At 43.3% G+C, this 19119-nt stretch overlaps 1 protein-coding gene across 1 annotated transcript in view; it reads right to left on the bottom strand.

The window, feature by feature from the left end:
* Nucleotides 1-19119, bottom strand: part of PDIA5 (protein disulfide isomerase family A member 5) — a 97469-nt gene that overhangs the window by 62922 nt on the left and 15428 nt on the right. Inside the window, exons 4-5 of the mRNA XM_066323078.1 lie at nt 6130-6213; nt 5331-5376 (exon numbers count right to left, since the gene is read on the bottom strand). Coding sequence (XP_066179175.1) covers nt 5331-5376; nt 6130-6213 — 130 coding nt within the window. The remainder of the gene's footprint in view (nt 1-5330; nt 5377-6129; nt 6214-19119) is intronic.

Here is a 19119-nt window from a genome sequence, read left to right as displayed (position 1 = left end):
AGAGAATAGCTTCAAGGATCCTTCAGAGAGCTCTTTCAATGGTACTAGACCTTCCCCAGCGAGTCCCTGGGTTAGCAGGAAACACTTCTCTTTATGTAGAGGTCAGGCTCCCATGCCCTTCACTGTATCTGAGTAAAAGAACTAGCTGGAGGGCACACTGATACTCGCTGTGAGCAAAAGCAAATGAACACACTTACAGATCAAATCCTCATTTGGTCAAAGGAAGAATAATCCACCAACAGTTCCCTGTGTGACCCACCTACCTAAAAAATCCATTGAGTGCAATTTCAAGTATGAGAATAAGAAGCAAATGTGACAGGAGAAGTGGGAAATACAAAACCCTAGGATTCTGCAGCTCCCACATCCAACAAACTGAGTACACCTGCACACACGCTTTGTAACCACTTTACCTGACTGACATGCAACCAAAAATCTCTTTCAGCAGACCACAGATATTCTCTCCTTACCATAAGGAAATATACTCTGGTAGGTCTATTTCAACCTGGGCCTGAAGTAAACTCTAGCCCCTCAAATCAATGAGACACTTTCCATGGATTCTGGCAGTCACACTACTCCCTGCTCCCAGATGTACATGCAAGCACAGGCTTGATCACGTTTATCCTCAGAAGTCTGTGCTCTAGGAAACATAACAAATACCTGGTATTCCATGTTCATTTACCACTCAGAATGTCCTCACTGCTTTGTCTGGGGCATTGCTTGTAGGTTTGTGCCCATTCCCATACAGGATCTCTGCCACATGAGTAACACAGTGAGGTCCCTGAGGAGCTTCCTTCAGTGTGTGAGTGGAGGAAGCTGCCCCAGCACTGGGCTATACCAACACACACCAAGACTACTTATCTAAAAGCCTGGGTGTGTACTCCACTTTCTCAGGAGCAGGCTGGCAGCACGCCTGGTGAGATGTCCCATCTCTGGAATGGTCCAGAGACATTTTTGCTGCCTGTCTGCCTTTGGTGGGGCTGCTGTGGTACAACAGTTTAGCTCATTTCCCTGCCTCTCAGTTGGTACTGCAAGGATCAGGAGGATTCAGAGCTTACAGCAGGATCCATTTATTGCATTTATGTTTCTGTCTGCTTGCACAGCTAATATTGAAAAGATTTGTCTTATCACAAGAGGCAGCATGTATCAGTCACCAGACAGCAAGCAAAACACTTAATGTACACAGTAAAAAGGATCTAAAGGGTGAAGACGACAAATGCTTCCAGAAGAAATTTTTTTTACAGTGGCATTATCAGGGAAAGGAGCTAGTTAGGAAAAAAAATATATATAAAATCAAGAAATTTACAATGGAGTTACAATGTAAAAAGCTGTAGACTTACAGGCATTAACATCCCAAATGACATCCTAAGAAAACTAATAACACATGGGGGAAGGAAAGATGAGCACAAAACAGCAGAGATATTCTACCTTTAGGACAGCTGCATCAAGTTCTGCTCACCCTCAGCATGCACAGACCTCAACTATACACTGGAGAGGAGGAGAGAGGGGTCAACATTTTGAACTGCTAATGAGTGTAATTGACTCTGCTAGTTTCAAGAATTCCTGCATGCCAAATTCAGCCATGTAGAAACAGATGTGGTTAGAGGATGGGGGATTAAAGAGATTTAATTCATCCAGCATCTCCCTCTCAGCCAAGACAGAAAAAAATTAGATGTGTAATGTCTTCTGGCAGGAGCAGGCAGTACGTTCCCTTGCCTTCAATTCTTCATGCAGTGAACAAGAACTTCCTCTCTTACTTTAAATGGGGAAGAACAACACCCAAACAAACCACAGCATTCTCTAATCACAGAAAAGCAGTCTGGTCCCCAGGCTGCTGTGTTAGAGGCCGCAGTAACCCTGGTGTAGAACCAGCTCCACTCTCGTCCTGCCGTGGTACGGTCAGGACCTGCTCCGACCCCTCGGCATGGGCAGAAGCACCACGGGCTGTAACCAGCTGTGCCAGCTTTGAACCTTAAAGCTCAATTCAGCAGAGTACAGGACATGCTTCATCCAGCGCATGCTGCAGAAAACAAGCAAGTTTTAACAGGAGAGCTGATCCATAATCATACACACAGACTAAGGTTTTAACCTGAAAGAAAATATAAACAAACACATCCTTGTGCTTTTCACTCCTTTGAAGTATCATGCAGTAAGGATGCTAATAACAAGACCTGCCTCAATTTCACACATACACTCCTTGCAACAGCCAACTTGAAAAGGATTCAGAGTTTAGAGCAGGACCAATTTATTGAGTTAGTCTATTCCCTTTGCTACTACTAAGCAGATTTGTACTTAAGTGAGTTTTCTCCATTTTAGAAGAAGGGTAAAACTCTCTCTGTACTTTATACTCCAGAAAAGGCTTCATCATGTAATAAACACAGCCTGGATACTGGCATTGTGGCTCTCTTGAGAATTAGACGTCTTGCGGCTGAAGCAACAAGCAACAGCAATGTGAACAGACATTCCAGGTAAGATCAAAGACTGATCTAAGTATAGGTCTTCAACAGCAGATGACTACAGCTACCTGAGAAGAAGATAAGAGTAGTACTTACAGTTCTTATATAGCTTACACTGGCACATGGTCTCAATTTCTGGCAAAAAGGAATTAAGTTTACAGACTCTGCACCAGCTGTTGTATATGGACCTTTGGGCTTTCTAACTATCAATGGATCTATCTCTTATGACTATCTAAACCCGTTTTTCACACTCCTAAATTCTTGGCTTTCACAACATGTAGCTACTATTTCCAATTTCTTTTTAACATTGCAGTTATTTCTTTCAAATCAGCCATCCCAAAACGCCACTGTTTGCCCTCAAATTTGGAGAAAAAAAGTAATCACTCCCTTTTTTAAGCTACTCACAGAAGTCTCTATTGGAACTGCCTCCAGCAATCCTTTTTAGTATTGTGAGAACCTAAATCCTATTAGGTGCAAAGAATTAGAAATGTATTTTTTAAACTATTCCTAATAATTTTGCATCACTGAATTTTGTTCTCTTGCCTTCCATCACGCTTTCCTAGATACCCCAAACTGCTCAGATCTTAACACAGGTCTCAGCAGCAGGAGGTTCTGACTGCCAAGTAACTTCTCCCTACTGTGAACACTGAGCCATCCTTTATTCCTCATTTTTCTAACAGCGAAACCAGAAGGGCATCTCTGCTAATTACATAAGGATTTAGTTACTTTAAGAAATGAAAAGCTTTTCTAAAAACCTGAGTACACTATCAGCTCCATCAGCCACATCTATGAAATTGCTGATTACTCCAGAAGAATTCCTTTACAGTTCTTCAGAGCTGTGTCCATCGCTCTCCAAAATGTCATACATATATTAATATGTCTACTGGATGTCTGGAAAAAAGATCCAAGTTTTATTACCATAAGTTTGCTGAATGATGTGAAACAAATCCTTTAATCTTCCTGTTCTTCAGTGTGTCCACCTGTCCATAAAATAAATATGATACCCTATGTAATTGTCTTGCTCTGCTACTCTCTGTTTGTATGTACTGGAAGACTCCTGACAAACACAGCTGAGGGAGAGAAACAAAGGTCACTGCCTCAACAGAAGAAAACAGGGACAAGTGGAACAGAGGGAGAAATACAGAAAATATCCAGGCAGCTGTGAGCAGCAGAACAAGCAAACAGCTGAATTATTTGATCACGGCCCAGATCTGATCCACTGCCCAACCTGTAAATCATTAGTGGCTGGTTTCACTGGGGCAGTTTAATTGAGAAAGACTCTAGCCCCTAGAGTGAGGGAGCTTCAAAATTCTTCTGCCACCCCAATGGAATTCCACATCCCTGTCCATGGGATGCTGCTTTCTTCTTCCCAGCAGGCAGGGCAAAAGGGTAGGGTGAAATGCTCATCACAGAACAGCTGAAAGAATAAATGATCTGGTTCCTGTTGTGCTATGATTGCTTCTCAGCCCAGTGCTCCCTGGAGCACTGCAGGTGCTTTCCACTTGATCTGATCTGTAAGGAAGAGTCACAGCACTAATTCCTGGTTGCAGCTCTATATGGAGGGCAGGAGAGACACATCATGTGTTGTTCAAATCACCCAGATTCAGGCAACTAGCAAGTCTCCCTTAACCCATCACCCACCATGAAGGAAAAAACAATCACCAGCTCCAATTCCTCACTAAGTACAGAAGCTGGTTTAGGCAGCTGCTGACTGGGCTGGGTATTTAACATTGCCCTTCCTAATGCCAGGCAAGATTTCTGCTGCAGGAGATGGGAAGATGCATGGCCCTACTCTCCCCATCTCAGACAAATCTGCATCACAGCCTCAAGTGAAGACTGACTGAACTCAAGTCAAGGCACACTTCCAAGACAGTCCTCCATCAGATACTCTCCAACTCTGGCTGTAAAAGCAGGGTCCAGAGCAAGTGCACTTAGAAACAGCCACTCTGGCAGACTCAGGTTCACACAGCATCTCACATAGGCTTTCATCCATCCCAGGGCAATGCCCTGAACAAGCCAGAAGGGGGATGTACATGGAATTAAGTCAACCTGGGGTGATGTCATCAAGCCTTCAAAAGACCAATGACCGTGCAGAGCTCAGTTTGCTGGAAGAGGAAGAGAAACAGGAACTGGGCATCAGAGCTGGAGAGAAGTGATTTCTGGAAGCCAAGTCTTTGCAGGGCTCCTCAGGTCAGGATACTCCCAGCACTTTACCAGGGCCTTGCAAAGGAAAGCTGCACACTTCTGGCCTGCTCACTGCACTTTTAGTCCACCATTTCCACAATCACCTGGATCTACACATTTGTATCATGCCTCATGCCTTCTCTCTTCCCTTGCTCACTGAACACTGCCTTCCGCTGCTTTATGTCAAGATTTGCCAGAAAAGAAGAAAGGTCATTTTATACCTGATGCACTCAAAGCACTTTCATAGGAGCTGTGGTTCCACAATCTGATAAAAGATAAGGCCACTCAGCTCTCTTTAAAGTTTATAAACACACAATCTAAGAACCTCAGAGAACTCCTTATCAAAATGCAGTATTGGCTAATACTTTTAGTTATACTACCACAAAGAGCACCTTGTAATGAAAACAAGAAAATCCTTATTTGTTACTAGTGTTTAAGTTAACTTAAAATTTACCTTCTAGTTCAACATGGGGTCAATTTTTTAAATAATAAACCATTTTCCTGGATCTGTAGTTGACAGACATGTATGCACACAAAAGCCTTTAGGCCATTCTGACAGCTGTTTATGAAGATTAATCCCCTTCCTTTTATGCCTTCAGCATGAAAAAATATCAAAACCAGTTTTTTTATCCACAAATGTCTCGCCCATATCTAGCAGAACCAAAAGAATAATAATGGAATATTTGAATTTACCTTCAATGTGACCGCTCTGTTATATGCAGTATGAAATGCACCGTCCCTGTTAAACGAGGAGTGGGGAAGAGAGTTAACTTACAGCAGCATTACTGGAATTCATACAGCTGCTCTTCCTGACTTCTCCCTAACCAGAATAACATTATCCAGCTGAAGCCACAGAACTAAGTAGAATTTACAGTACAGTGACTTAAGGGGGGGCTGGGGTGGGAAGGAACAAGAGGAAGGAAAAAGGGAGGGTGCAAACCAGTGTAAAGAAAACAGTTTCCAGGTAAACAATTTCCTCCCTGACACATTAACAAGATTATTTACTGTGGCATGATCTTTGGAGATGCAGCTGCTTGGTGCACCTAACAGTACTCCCACTCCTATTATTTTCAGGAAGAAAAATCCCTTGCTGTCTCACAATACTTGCCTCTCTCCACTCACATTATGAAGGACTATCTCAAGTCAGAAAGACAAGAGAGGTGAAGAAACTTGTCCAAGGCACATGCCAGCAGGCAAGTGACAGAAAACAAGAGAACTCAAATCTCAGGCATCAGCCCCATGCACTGGGCAGTTCTAGTCCATTGGACATCTCTCCCTGCCCCCACTCATGCTTTTAGTGCTCTCTGTTCAACAGAATAAATTTAACTCAACCTCTGTCATAACACATCCTTGCACAGTGAAGAAACAGCAATTAATTTCATAGGATAAAAAATAAGTCATCTTAATGCTGCAGCAGCATAGGGCTGAAAGAAGAACACTCTTAATGGGGGCAATAACAATTATGAACTACAAATCCCAGCCCAGCACTCACTTATAATGGAGTAAATCCACTCCCTTCTCCTTTGAATTAGGATCTACCTTCATCTTCTTGCATAATTTTCGGCTTTCAGTATCACTGCAAAAAACACATATTGGAAGAAAGGTTACCAAAAAAGAAAATCAAATGCATTCAGTTCTGAGAACTCACTGCTGTGCTTCCTCATCAGCAATTAATTCAAACTAACAGTAATTTGGAAGCTGTTTAGCTAAGTTTGTGGGACAAGCATTATGAAAAGCTCCATTAGTCAATTTAATTTCTCTGTTTGCTTGGTCAGGACACAGTGAACTGTGTTAAATTTACATTCCAAAGCCAAGCCTTAACCAGTAAAGAAGCAGTTCATTCCAGCATGTCCAAGGACCTCAGCAGATCTTCTGCCATGAGATTAACATAAAGTTTAGGAAGTCAGATTTCAGTAAGACAATGCTACTGTTGGGGTGGTGGTCAAAGAGCGCTGTTTGTGAACAGATGAAAAAGGAAAGAGCAGGTCAGCTTTTACATTTTGCAGAAGATAGTAAAAAGCAAAAAGCCCCCATGTTCATGGTATGTCCAAGTCCAAATCACAAGTGCTCAGCCTCAAAAAGGTCCTGCAGAAAACAAAAACCAACTGACATTCTGGAGCCCCAAGCTCAGCAACCCCGTTTATTCTAGGTATGAAAGGCGTGTCCTGGAGCCACACCTGGAAAGCAGAGGTAAAAACAGTTCTTAAAGAAGGAGGGAGGTATCAGCAGACAGACCTGCTCGAGGTGGTCTTCAAATTGAACAAGATTGAATTGGTTCCAGCACCAGATTAGGCTGACATGAAGAAGAGAGAAGGGTCATGGGAGAGAACTTCAAATACGTTTGTTTCAGTGGGCAGGTAACAGCCTAACTGCTCTCCTAAACAGTGCAGGGGGAAGCCATAAGGAGACTTCAAGCTGAAGTGAATAAGAAGTTGGTCAAAGAGCTGGAGAGATGAGTAAAACAGAAAAGATGATGATTCACATTGACAAGGCTGTTCTCTGCATTGACAAACAGCAAGATTAAACAGCTCAGAAACTTGTTCCCAGCAGAGGACAACTTGTACCTTTTAAGCAGATAAATCAATTTAGAAAATGAAAACACTGAAAACCCATCAAGTTTAAACTGATTTGAGACAACAAGATGCAAGGCTTGCAAGAGCTTCACCAAATTAAGTGCTGCTGCCAGCACTGGTGCTAATTCTCCCAATGTTCTCCAGCTGCCTTTCTAAAAATGTGAAGAACAACAAACACCAAGTTCACAGTAAGCTGCAAGTGAGAACGCACTTTAGTGGAAACTTCCCAATGCTTATGGCACATGGAAATAGGAGGGATGTGCCATGGACACATGTAGCAAAATCAGAATATTATGCTGAAAATAGAGATGAACATTTTAAGGAACTAACAAAGCGCACAAACTACCATGCCAGGAAGGAGCACTTGTAATCCCAATTGAACAGAAGTGTATTTATCTGAAGAGCCTTACTGAATTCATCTGAGTTTTGCATTTTCACATCACTGTAACCCATAAACACTCTCTTTGCTTCTCTGGGAGGCTGGAGATCTGAGCTCGAGAACTGAATAATGTGGACACGTCTCCTTGTAACAAAAGTAGACTACGGAACAAGTGCCCTGGATTTGTAGTTACGCCAAAAAACTGTGTTTGGCACATGGAGTTCACACAAAAAGCCTGCAGCAACATCAAACCCAGGGGTCAGAAATATTCTGTCTTCTCTCCCCTGCAGTTCTCCAGTGGTCCCATGGGCTAAACCTAAATGACTTGAAGGTCAAGGCATCTCCAGAGCAGACACCAGTTTCAGACCATCCTTTTGTCCTACCCCAGACAGATTCAGAGGCACAGAGAAGATCCTGTGGCCCTGCTGCAGCTGAATGCCAAGCAGTTAACTACACTCAGCCCACAGGACAGTCAACATTCATAAATGCTCTTCTAGGCATTCCCAAACGTTGCCAGGTGTATCTGTGGCTGTTCTCAGCTTTCCAGGACAAATGTTAGGTGCTTGATGCAAACAGCAGAATGCTGAAACTTCAGTAGCAGGGTTTGTGAAACCCCAAGATGTGCAGACAATTGTTCTGGCATAAACAGAGGACTAAATTGCATATCAAGAGAATCCTGTGCCTGTTCTACCACCTATTTGGTGCAACTTCTCACCATGTAGGGAAGAAAGCGTAATTTTCCCTTATGTGTCATTTAGAGATCTGAATGGATATTAACATTCTACATTCTGCCAGGTTTATAGTGGGAAAAAAGCTACAAAGCATTATTACTGAGCTATACCTGTGAGTAAGGAGCTAGCAACTCCTACCACTTCAACTCCTAGCAATTAATTTTCTGTTTGCATGAGTTTCTATTTAAAAAAAAAAAAAAAAAAAAAAAAGAAGAAAGATAAGAATAGCTATTTCACTGGATCTAAGTGTGCCCTGCTTTCAGGATTTCTCCATTTGCAGAGATTCACGCAGCTGCCTGAATGCACAGACATTATCACAGGAAAGAAAGCAGCAGTTTGCTCCAGTATGTCTCCTACCATTTAGTGGGCAGATTCTCTGCACCACTGCATTGAGAGTTAGGCCTGTTTATGCAAGCTATCTGCACTGATGCACGGCACAGAAGAGGAGCAAATTCTAAGAATAGGAAATGTCTAAATATGTATCAGTAATTTTTTCATGCATCAGTGCCGATTTTTGCACATGCCAGACCCACCAGCTCGGATTCTATGCTAACAATTATTCAGAAAAAGCAGGAGATGTACAGAAATGGCAGAGATGGACCCGTCTGCTTTTCCTTCTGCCTTCACTTACAAACAGACAAAAATAACCTGCAAAGAGCAACCTGCTCTGATATCACTTGGTAATGACCATTATTCTAATAAGAGTAAATATCAACACAGATGCAGCCTGCTCTGAGACTTGTCTCTTTTGAATCTCAGCCAACAGCCTCTCTCTGAAGATGAGCTCCTCAACTCTCACATGGGAGAGGGTAATTAGGACTCCGGTTCTTGCAATTTAATTATATCACTTGAAGAGGCAGTGTAAGAGTTTGTTATAATGACTAAAAGTAAAAAAAAAAAAAAAAAGCAACCAAAAAAACCTCTAAAAAAAACAGAACACCCAAACCAGGAAATAAAAGGAAAAAAACTCAAAACCCCCAAAAAAGCCCCAACAAAGCACAACCTAAGAAGCCAGGAACTACTCCCAAAATCAGCACTCTACCAACCCAGGCCAGGTCACTCCAGACAAGGCACCAGGCTCAGGAAATACTGGCTTGAGGATGAGGTCAGTAATGTGTCCCCAGCAGCCATCCTTGGCTGCCTCTTGCCATTTCTGTGTAGAGCAATTTGAACCCTGGCAGGTCCCTGCTGTGCTACTGCCAAAGGCACCCTTGCAGGCAGTCCTACAATAATTCAGCATTATCTCTCTGGAAAATCATCCAGAACATCAAGCTATTTTCAATACCACAAGGACCACAGCAGCTGTCTATGTGGTAATAAGGTCAAACCTTAAGTGGCATGGATGGCACAGCTTCCTTCCACTCCCACAGGCATGTTCTCTATTCTTCCCCTTCCACAAAACCAGACCAGGGCTCCAAAACGTGCCTTTGCAGGAGAAGTGAAGACATATGACAGCTTGGTAAAAAGAAGAATGAAATGAACGATCCAAGCTGACCTAAGCAAGAAGTCTAACAACAAAGGTAGCGTGCATTGCAAAGATCGCGTGCACACTTCACCCCTCTCCTTCTCATCCCCATCTCCTCCACTGGGACATATTTCTGTCACTGGGGGTTACAGTGGAGCTGGCAGGAAGCCCGACTGGAGCAGTCCCTGTAAACCTCTGGGGTCCCTTGTCAGTGTTGTCATGCATGAATAAACCCTCAGCACAGGCAGCCAGCTGCTACCAGGGCAGGAGGGCAGTGAGGGACTCATGAAGGAGATCTGGCCTCCTTTGGCTCACCACCAGTGCAGCCAGCTCCTGAAAGGGACATGTCACAGCCATGCCTTAGGAGTGGCACAAGATGCTCTGCCTGTCCAGGACTGCCCACAGGTCTGGACACCCATGGCCATAAGGATGGAGAAGCAGTGAGAGATGCTGATGGCAGGCCCCAGTGGCAGGAGGAGAAACACAGAAAAAGGCTATTGCAGCAATGTGTGCAGGTAATTTGGAGAGAGAAAGAAGAGAGGCTAAAGCCAGACAGAAGAAACACAAAATAAGACCCAGGAGTTTTGCTGCAGTTAAGTCCACATAGTTTCTAAATCCAAAACTAGTCCAATCTGGATGGATCCCAAATGAAAAATGGTGCATGGAGGTGAAAGTGAAAAACCCTCTCCTCAGGGAAAATTCAAATACTGCCCAGTCAGGTCCCAAAGGAGTCAAACATCCTCAGCACTCTTTCATGAGCACAAATTCTCTTTCATGAGCACAAATAACTGCAGCTTTCTAATTGTTTCCCTGATTATGTAATGCTGCCCATTGGCCTCTCATGAAGACAGGAAAACAGCCCCACAACCACACCTCTGGGGAGGAAGGATCTGGAATGACTGTCAAATCCCCTCTTCAGCAATGACAAAAATGCCATCCCAAAACGTTCAGGTCTCCAGTTGCCAATGTAACAGCAGAGTGTGCAAGTGCTGTGTGGCCACATCACTTCCATACCACTGCCCTGGCATCCTCTAACACCTTGCAATGCAGACTGCACCCAGCTTGCTTTTTCATCCATACCTACATGACTTCCAGGCACAAGAAAAGTAATTAATAAAAGTGCTGACAGAACCAATTTAAGTAACCAGGTCAGTAAATATGCCTGCACAAAAACTCTCTCATTCCTCTATCAGCATATGATGTAACCACATGCAAACCACAGACCTCACAATTTCTAAACAGATTTTCTCTTTTATCTGTACTATCTGAAACAGGGTTCAACAATCCACGTAAATTATGCTTCAGCAGTCCCTGAAATCACAGTTGTGCCTGTAGACTCTAATGCAATGGAGGCTCTGTTGTATCAGTGACTGTACAAACATTGTCACTGTCCCAACAGCTGGAAGAGACTAAACTGAACGGGTAAGGAGAAACAGCAGGCTCCAAGAGCAAGGGAATACAGCAAAACAGAAGCAAGACTGACTGTAAAGCAAGCCTCCCAACACTGGAAAAGCTCCCAACACAGTCAAAGCTGTCGTCTTGTTACCAGCACACTCTCTCACTCTTGTCTCTGTTGTTCAGGTGCTTTCGTTCTTCTATGTTATAGTGAAAACCATCACAGAGAAGTCCAGTTACAACTTCAGGGAAGTTCAACTGCAATTTCCGTCCAGCTGTCAGAAGTGAACTATCAAACAAGGTTTCCCAGCCCAATGCACAGCCTCTGCAATACCCTCTGGCTACCTTCCATAAAATACACACTCCAGACAACAGACTGATGAACATCCTGGGAAAGCACAGAGTTGAGATCCTGCCAAACAACTAATTGAGCTTGTGACCCCAAAAAAGCAGCAAAAGAAGTGTTAGCAGCAAAAATTCCCTCAAACCTCCTGAAAGTATGAAACACATTTGCACTTGCAAACCTAATTTGAAAGAGGAAGTCATTAACAGTCAGTTATAGTTAGATGTGCTCCAACAAGGTTTTGAAATAAAAAAGGGAATTTATTAGCCATTGTTGGGGACAACACGGGATTTTGACCTACGCTCCTTGTAGTCATCGATTCCACTCTCCAACAAAGACTGTGTGATCCATTTACAATACAGCAGTTTGTGTACTTTGCTGACCAAACAAAACCAGATTGATTCTAGCAAAACTCTTCTCAGACTGCAGCCATTGCCTGCCTCCCTGTCATCCTCATTTCTCCCTCCCATCCCAGGCCAGTAGCTGCCATAAATGCTGCTAACAGTATGTCACATTTGTAAGGCTCCTCATATTCTATAATGATCTCACACCTTCCTGTATCACTCTCTCAAGACCAATCTGAAATCAGAAACAAAAAAATAAATCCCAGCGAAAAAATCACGTCTCAAACCATCACGCTGGCTTGCACTTCTCCAAAGAGCTGGATGGTAATGGCTTACACCCACTTGATCAGAAAACCCATTCTCAGCCATCAGTGCAGAAAGGCACTTAGACACTCTGCTCCTGAGTGGGGTTTAAGGATCTGCAGGCACCAAAATAGGAACAGGACCCAGGAGAAACGGATGCAGAAGTAATGAGCACAGGAAGCTTAAACACAAGATTTGTCTTGAAAAACAAAGCACTGCTTTGCACCCATTCTGGGTTCCTGATGGAAATTATCTTCTAGAACAAGTAACAATAGCAACAGGTTTCCACAGCACGGAAGAAATGAACCAGTTAAACAGTGCGGCACATGAAAAGCTTGAACCTTTTAAGGGATGGGGGAGCTTGAAAGCCAAAACCAGAAAATAAACTGCTGGAAAGAATTAAAAATACGGATTAGCAGATGAACAGGACAGAGTCTCATGTGAACTTAGGGCCTGATTTTACCCCCTAGGATGCAGCAAAAATCCCCGCTTCAAGGGGGTATTGCAATCACCTTGCAGATGATTGCAGCCTTCTGCTCCAAACGCTCCCCTGGAACGTGCCAGGAATGCAAACAGAATAATCCATGTGCTGTGGAGACCCAGCACCACTTGTCACCCAATACAAACGACTCCCTGTGCCCATTAGTCAATTAGAGAGGCCAGGGATCTAGAGGAATAAAATTAAAAAGAAGTATTTTCTGAAAATTAAACCCCATGAGATTAATTCTTACTGCAAGCAAGAGCAAGCCAAAAAGCAGAAGGAAAACCGAGAAGAGGTAACACGTATCATCATATCGTCAAGCTAAAACAATTAAGGGGAAAATTATAAGCTCCAGCCCCTGCAGAAAGTCAAGAAGTTATGATGAACAATACTTTCCATGGAAATATAAATTAGCAAGAGGCACTTGGCAGCCCACATACCTGCACAGAAATAAGGTAAACACATTAACAAGAGCTACCAAAGGCTTTGCAGGAACTTCTAAAACCACTGAACACTCAAATTTTTTTGCAAAGCAGCAGCTTCTCTCATCCCACACCATGGCACAGGGGAACACTGTTTTAATGTGGGACACAAGATGACTACTGCTCTGTCTTTGAGCTCACACAAATCTAAGAACCCCAAAATGCTGGTTTTGAACATGTCACCCATGGGCACACAATTACTGCAGCCTTTTGTATACCCACTTATGACCTTTAGGTGCACCATGGGCCTGGAGAGGATGGATGCTAGAGGATGCTTTAAATGAATTACTGGATGCAGGAAAACAGAGTAAAAATTATATTACATCTGAACTCGCTTACTGCTCATTTTGGTCAGAAAAGCAGCAACGTTGAAGATTCAGCTAATGAGCAACGCTAGGAAAAAACCCACGGAATACTTAAGTTTAAGATGAAACAGACATAACCTCAGGCTCATACACACAACCATTACTGTGGATTTAGTTAATTGCTCTGTGTTTCTGAATTAATGCAATACACCAGACTGAATGGGTTTAAGTTAAGAACTGAGAGCTTACTTAAAAAAGGATTTTTTTTTCAGATTGGGATAACACTTCCTGCATGGTCACTCTTACAGTAAAATACAAAGGCTTTAATGTGAATGAACATTAACCACATAGACCGATTACAACAGAGACAGGAGGAAGGCATCAAAAATCTATGTTGTAAATGCAGTTTGCCCATACAAATGGCACTCACACTGGCAGTATAATTCACTTGCAAAGGGTTCCTGAGGGACACCTGCCTTACCTCCCCTGGACCAGTAGCAAACAGAGCCCCTGTTACCTCCCCCAGGCTGGCACTACGAGCCATCCTCTCCTGAGCTGCCTTTCACCTTCAAGGCTACTGTAGAAAAATGCAGAAAACCCAGACGTCACAAATCTGCTTGGATGGAAATGGCTGTACTAGGGCAAGAGCAGCACTCCTCCTTTCTTTTTTCTCTCTCTATTAGGTCTGGTCAGCTTTATTTGCAATTTCAAAGCTTTTCATCAGCTTTAAAATTCAGCTACAAGTAAGAAAGATGAGTAGACTTATTCTCTTAAATAAATCCTACTTCTGAGTGTCTTTATTAGATGAAGGTAAAAACTAGAGAGCAAAATTACTGTAACACCATCTGTACTGCCAAGCCTTATTTCTGAAATTTCTCCCTGCTATGTCAAGGCATTAAACACATCTATTTATGACTGTTTGGATAGGTAAAGCCTTTCTGTATCTAAAAATAGGAAATTAGAAATTTGGGAAGACATCACCTAAAAGACGGAAAAGCAGGGATATTAGGGAAAACCCCCGAAAAGACAAATACTTGTTAGATTTGGCTCTCTTGTGAAGCAGCATGTTTAGCTGTGTAGGTTTGAACATACTGCTTTGCCAGCCAAATAATGGTCTCACCTTTATGCTAAGTGCCATGGGACTGCTACAATAACAAGTAATTATTGGAGATGGGGGTCTACAAAGAATGATGCACATGACACACAGAAGGGACTAAAAGAATGACACACAAAAGCAGAAGAAGTGGGATTAAAACCAAACAAAAATTAGTCAGACATTTTAACCAGATGGCATTTCCTCTTCCTAGCAGTCTGATGTGCTAAAGCCAAGCACACGCGCTATGACAGCAGATGGAAATCACACAGCTTTGTTTATGTTTGGGACCTACAGTAAAGGGAACCATGCAAGTCTGAGCAGAGAATAATTACCCAGAGCCAAAGAAATGGGTGTTTAAAAAAAAAATACCAATCCACAATTGGGCGGGAGTTATAGCCAATAAAAACTCGAGACAATTCAGTAACTGGAGAACCCAGGAGTATTCTCTAAATCATATTCATGATGGAGAGAGCTACTTTCAACCTCTTCAAAGCTGCACCTGACCACAATGTGCTTTATAACTTGCCAAACACATTTTCTTCTCCTCAACAAAGCCATTTTACTTTCTTTCCACTTCACCCAAACTAGTTACTCTTTGAAGTAACATCGTTCCTTGGCCACACTGTGGTCTATCACAAAACCCACTTCAGAAGGCTAGAGAATAACTTTCTAATGACTATTCTTCTAAGCCACACCTCAGAACATCACAAACTGAGACTAGAGCTTTGTCTGCTTTAAATACAAACAGCAACAATTTTGCCTTTCATTTAAAAGGTAACTCAATCTTCCTGTGTTCCCAGGCACATCACTGTACCTTTTGCTTGCCACCACAAGGATCTGACAGGAGTTTCTATTTTTAACAAAACTCCTCTTTTACTTGACCACATAGTGCCTACCTCCAGTTGTACCAAGCCTTAAAAAACAGAGCTCTTGGGAGACTGGGGGGACGCAGAGGCTTTGCAGCACAAACCCAACCTGCTGTCAGAGCTAGCAGCAGCCAGTCTCTGACACAGAAATGCCACGTCCTTTTGTGCCTTTTGGCAGATATCCTAAGCCTTTAACCCCCTACGATGCCCTTCAATTTTCCAAACTTCTATCAGCCTACAACTAAAAAAATAATTCAATAAATAGCCCAACCTCCTGCTTTCTTACATGCCCATTCCAACTTCACCTGAATGCCCTAAAGAGCACCCATTCATGCTGCTGCAGCATTTTTCCTTTCAAAGTTCTCCACACTCTTTATAAACATTGACTAATGAATCAGGCAATATTTACCCAGTTGCTTGGAAAACTGATACACCTTTTGTAACTGCACGAAGTAACAAGAAGTAACTCCTCAGCAGAGTCAGGAACAGAAGCTATGACTCCCAGCTCCTATTAACGTGGCATCTCCCCAGACAGGAGTCCCAGAACACTTGCTCCCAAGGTGCCTGATCCATCTCTCTGGAACACTGAAGATTTAGCAACCTGCAATGGTGTGCTCTATCCTCAACACCATGCATCTCACCAGGCATAATTAGTTCAGTATTCTTTTGTCTCTCACACTACCATTCGTTCAACATCAAATGCCTCAGCAAGGACTTCTTAATTAAAACATGTAAAGGCTAAAATAAAACATGTTTTTGTTACATCACTGCTGGGTCTTTCATTCACAACTGAAATAGCTTCGTGTTGAACTGTGTACAGAGCCACATATGCTATCTCAGCACAGAGCAGTAAACAGTGACCACTTCAATGCTGTGAGTAATTCTCGAGCTGCCCCTTCATCTCTGGGAGGAGGTGTCGATCTGCCTGCAGGAACAGACTGAGCCCTCCCAAACGAGGACCTTATCTACAGTGCCACATGCAGGGGTCACACTCCAGCACAGCATTGGCACAAGTGAGCACAACTGTGCAGGAAAGGCAGGCACATGGCATCCCCAGCCCTACACTTCCCAAGCCCCAGCACTCTGGGGATCTCTGCTACCCTGCACAAAGCAACAAACTAAATGGCAACCTCCTCTACTCCACACTGTCTCAGCAAGAAACCAAGTATTTCCCTACATCATGCTGAAAAGTAACTTCCCTCTCTCCCTGAGACCACCCAACCTGGAACTGAAAGCACAAATCTAATCTCTGTCTTATACCACAGACACAACAGAAGCCAAGGCCAAGGAGCATGGTTTCCATGCAAACCAGCATTAAAGGAGCCCTGAAGGCCACACTTCCAGACACAAATCTGCACACTCCCCTCCACCGCATGAAATCCAGAACATGCTGCTGAGACTCAGCAATCCACACTGATCTCAGTCTGTGCAGCAGAATATTCTTGCCTTCTCCTGAAAATGAGGGGAAGGAGAACGACAAGAAACAGAAAAAGTACTGCCAGTAAAGGAAAAGGACTGCCATTATCACCACAGGGAAGCAGAGGCATAAACCACAACTCTGCATGTACGCCAGCCTTGCCAACGCTTGGATCTGAAGGCAAAGAAGCCCAGTGCAGCAGGATGTGAAAAGCAAAGCCAAAATTTCCCGCTAAATATTGCTGCCAAACAAGACATTTCTTGTCAGTATTTGTAAAACAAATTGAGCCTGTGCTGTAAATATCCCTGCATCTGTGTGCTGTTTGTTTCAGCACGAATACTAGCAAATAAGCCTCCCAGCACACGTGCTGCAGGAGAGTGGCTTGACCCACTCTGGTAGGACTCAGCTGTCCAGGTCCTACAACTGGCCCTCTGTGACCTGGGGCAGACAGCACCACTGCAGCCTCTGGTATTGTCACTGCAGCAAGGGAGGCAGTAGTTTGCAGCCACCTCTATACAATTTTTTAAAAAGTAACAAGCAAAGGAAAAAAAACCTTTCACAAAAAAAGTAAATTGTTTAAAAGTTACCTCAACACTACTAGATTGATTTCAGAATGCTTCAAAAGCTTAACAAGCAAATCAACCACAAAACTTGGTTTAGGCTCAAACTACCGGTTTAGGGTTACTTTTTGCATCCATCAAGACCTCCTTTACCACAAGACAGTCTTCCAGCTCACCTTGTCCCATGAAGCCAGTTCACAAACTCTGTTATGGTATCCCTTAGCAGGAGTGACAGAAGGGATAGAAGTCCATCTCTGAAAAATACCCAGCTATTTTTTCCAGGTTCCTGTCAAACGAGGCATGAATGGCAGCTCTGCTTTAGCCTCAAAGAGAGAACCACATCTACTGCGATGTTACAACATCCTGGTCACTGCCTGCCACTTGGCAAGTGGCATTCTGATTGTAGCATTACTGGTGTCGAAGAAAATTTTGGGAACCTACCAATCTATTCCCAGGTCTCCCAACAGCATGACTTTCACCATGCTGCTTCACTGTTGGAGATTAACTCACCTTTCAATATTTCCCCATCATGGTGAGAGGAAAGGCAGTGCAAGTAGCAAGCTTCCTATGAAAAGTACTAAAGCACTGCGTGGGAGAGACTTGAAAATACATTTCTTGCAACTAGCTTCCATAACAAAGTTTGGTCTAGATGTCAACATTTGGAAAATGAGAGTATATTAGGGTTTGATGAATTGAAGTTTATTTTACAGCAAAACCAAATAATACATTTTCCTCTCTATCACCATTACTTACAAACTCAGGAGTGGAGACTGACCTGTTTAACTAAGTGCCAAAACTTCCTTGGATTTCAAACTGAAGTCCTAAACACCTAAACACTTTCCTTCTCCAACCCAGAACTAAAATAAATCCTGAAGGGAGTTATTGTTTAGTTCTATTACAGCAGGATTTTGAAGGGCGAGCTGAGCAGCCTCATCATCCAGCACTGTATTTACCTCATACACCCACACAGAGTAAGCAGTAAGTCCCCCAACGCAGAGGTAGCCCAAAACAAAAGACACAAAAAGGTAGCAACCAGTCCATAACCAGAAACTGAAGCTGATTAGAAACTGAAGCCAAGAGGTTGGCTCAGTATCCTATTTGGTAGCCCTCATTGCTGACAACAAAAAAATACTTATCAGTGCTTTTGTTAGAAATGGAGACTGGTTTTCATGGATTTCAGAGGTATGCCAGATCTCACAACCTTCACCTTGTCAGTCAATACAATTTATCCACTGGCTCCTCAGCAGGTAGCAAGTGGTTGAGGCTTCACTGTCCTCATAGGAACAGCCCTGCTTTCTGCCAGCAGATGACTTGGAACTCTGTCCCCACCAGTTGGGCAGAGATGAAAGTGTGTGTGCACTTGGACAAGCCCAGCAGAATGCAAACAGAAGGCAGAGGCAGAGGACTCCACAGGAGAGACACCTGCCTGGTGGCAGAGGGGGAGCCGGGCAGGTTAACAGTAACAAACCCACGTTAAGTTGCATTTACCAATGACTTATCCTGGGTCACTGTTTGATGGATGAGGGTTAGTTTCAAAAGTGTAATTTTCAGGGAGCCACATGATGTGCAGAGCTGACTTACATTTGTACACAGTGTACAGTCTGTTCATACCATGGCAATCCACCCAAACACACAGGTAGGCTGCAAGCTGCTCCTCTGCAGTGCAGGAAGGGGACCTTGCCACCTGCAGGCAAAGCTCTCAAAGCTGCAGAGGCGCTACGATACACAAGCTAAAACCACAA

Source organism: Sylvia atricapilla, chromosome 7 (genome assembly GCF_009819655.1).
Source record: "Sylvia atricapilla isolate bSylAtr1 chromosome 7, bSylAtr1.pri, whole genome shotgun sequence".
In the NCBI taxonomy this organism is placed as follows: domain Eukaryota; kingdom Metazoa; phylum Chordata; class Aves; order Passeriformes; family Sylviidae; genus Sylvia; species Sylvia atricapilla.
Note: the sequence above shows the minus strand (reverse complement) of the source record. Positions and strands in the feature narration are given on the sequence as shown.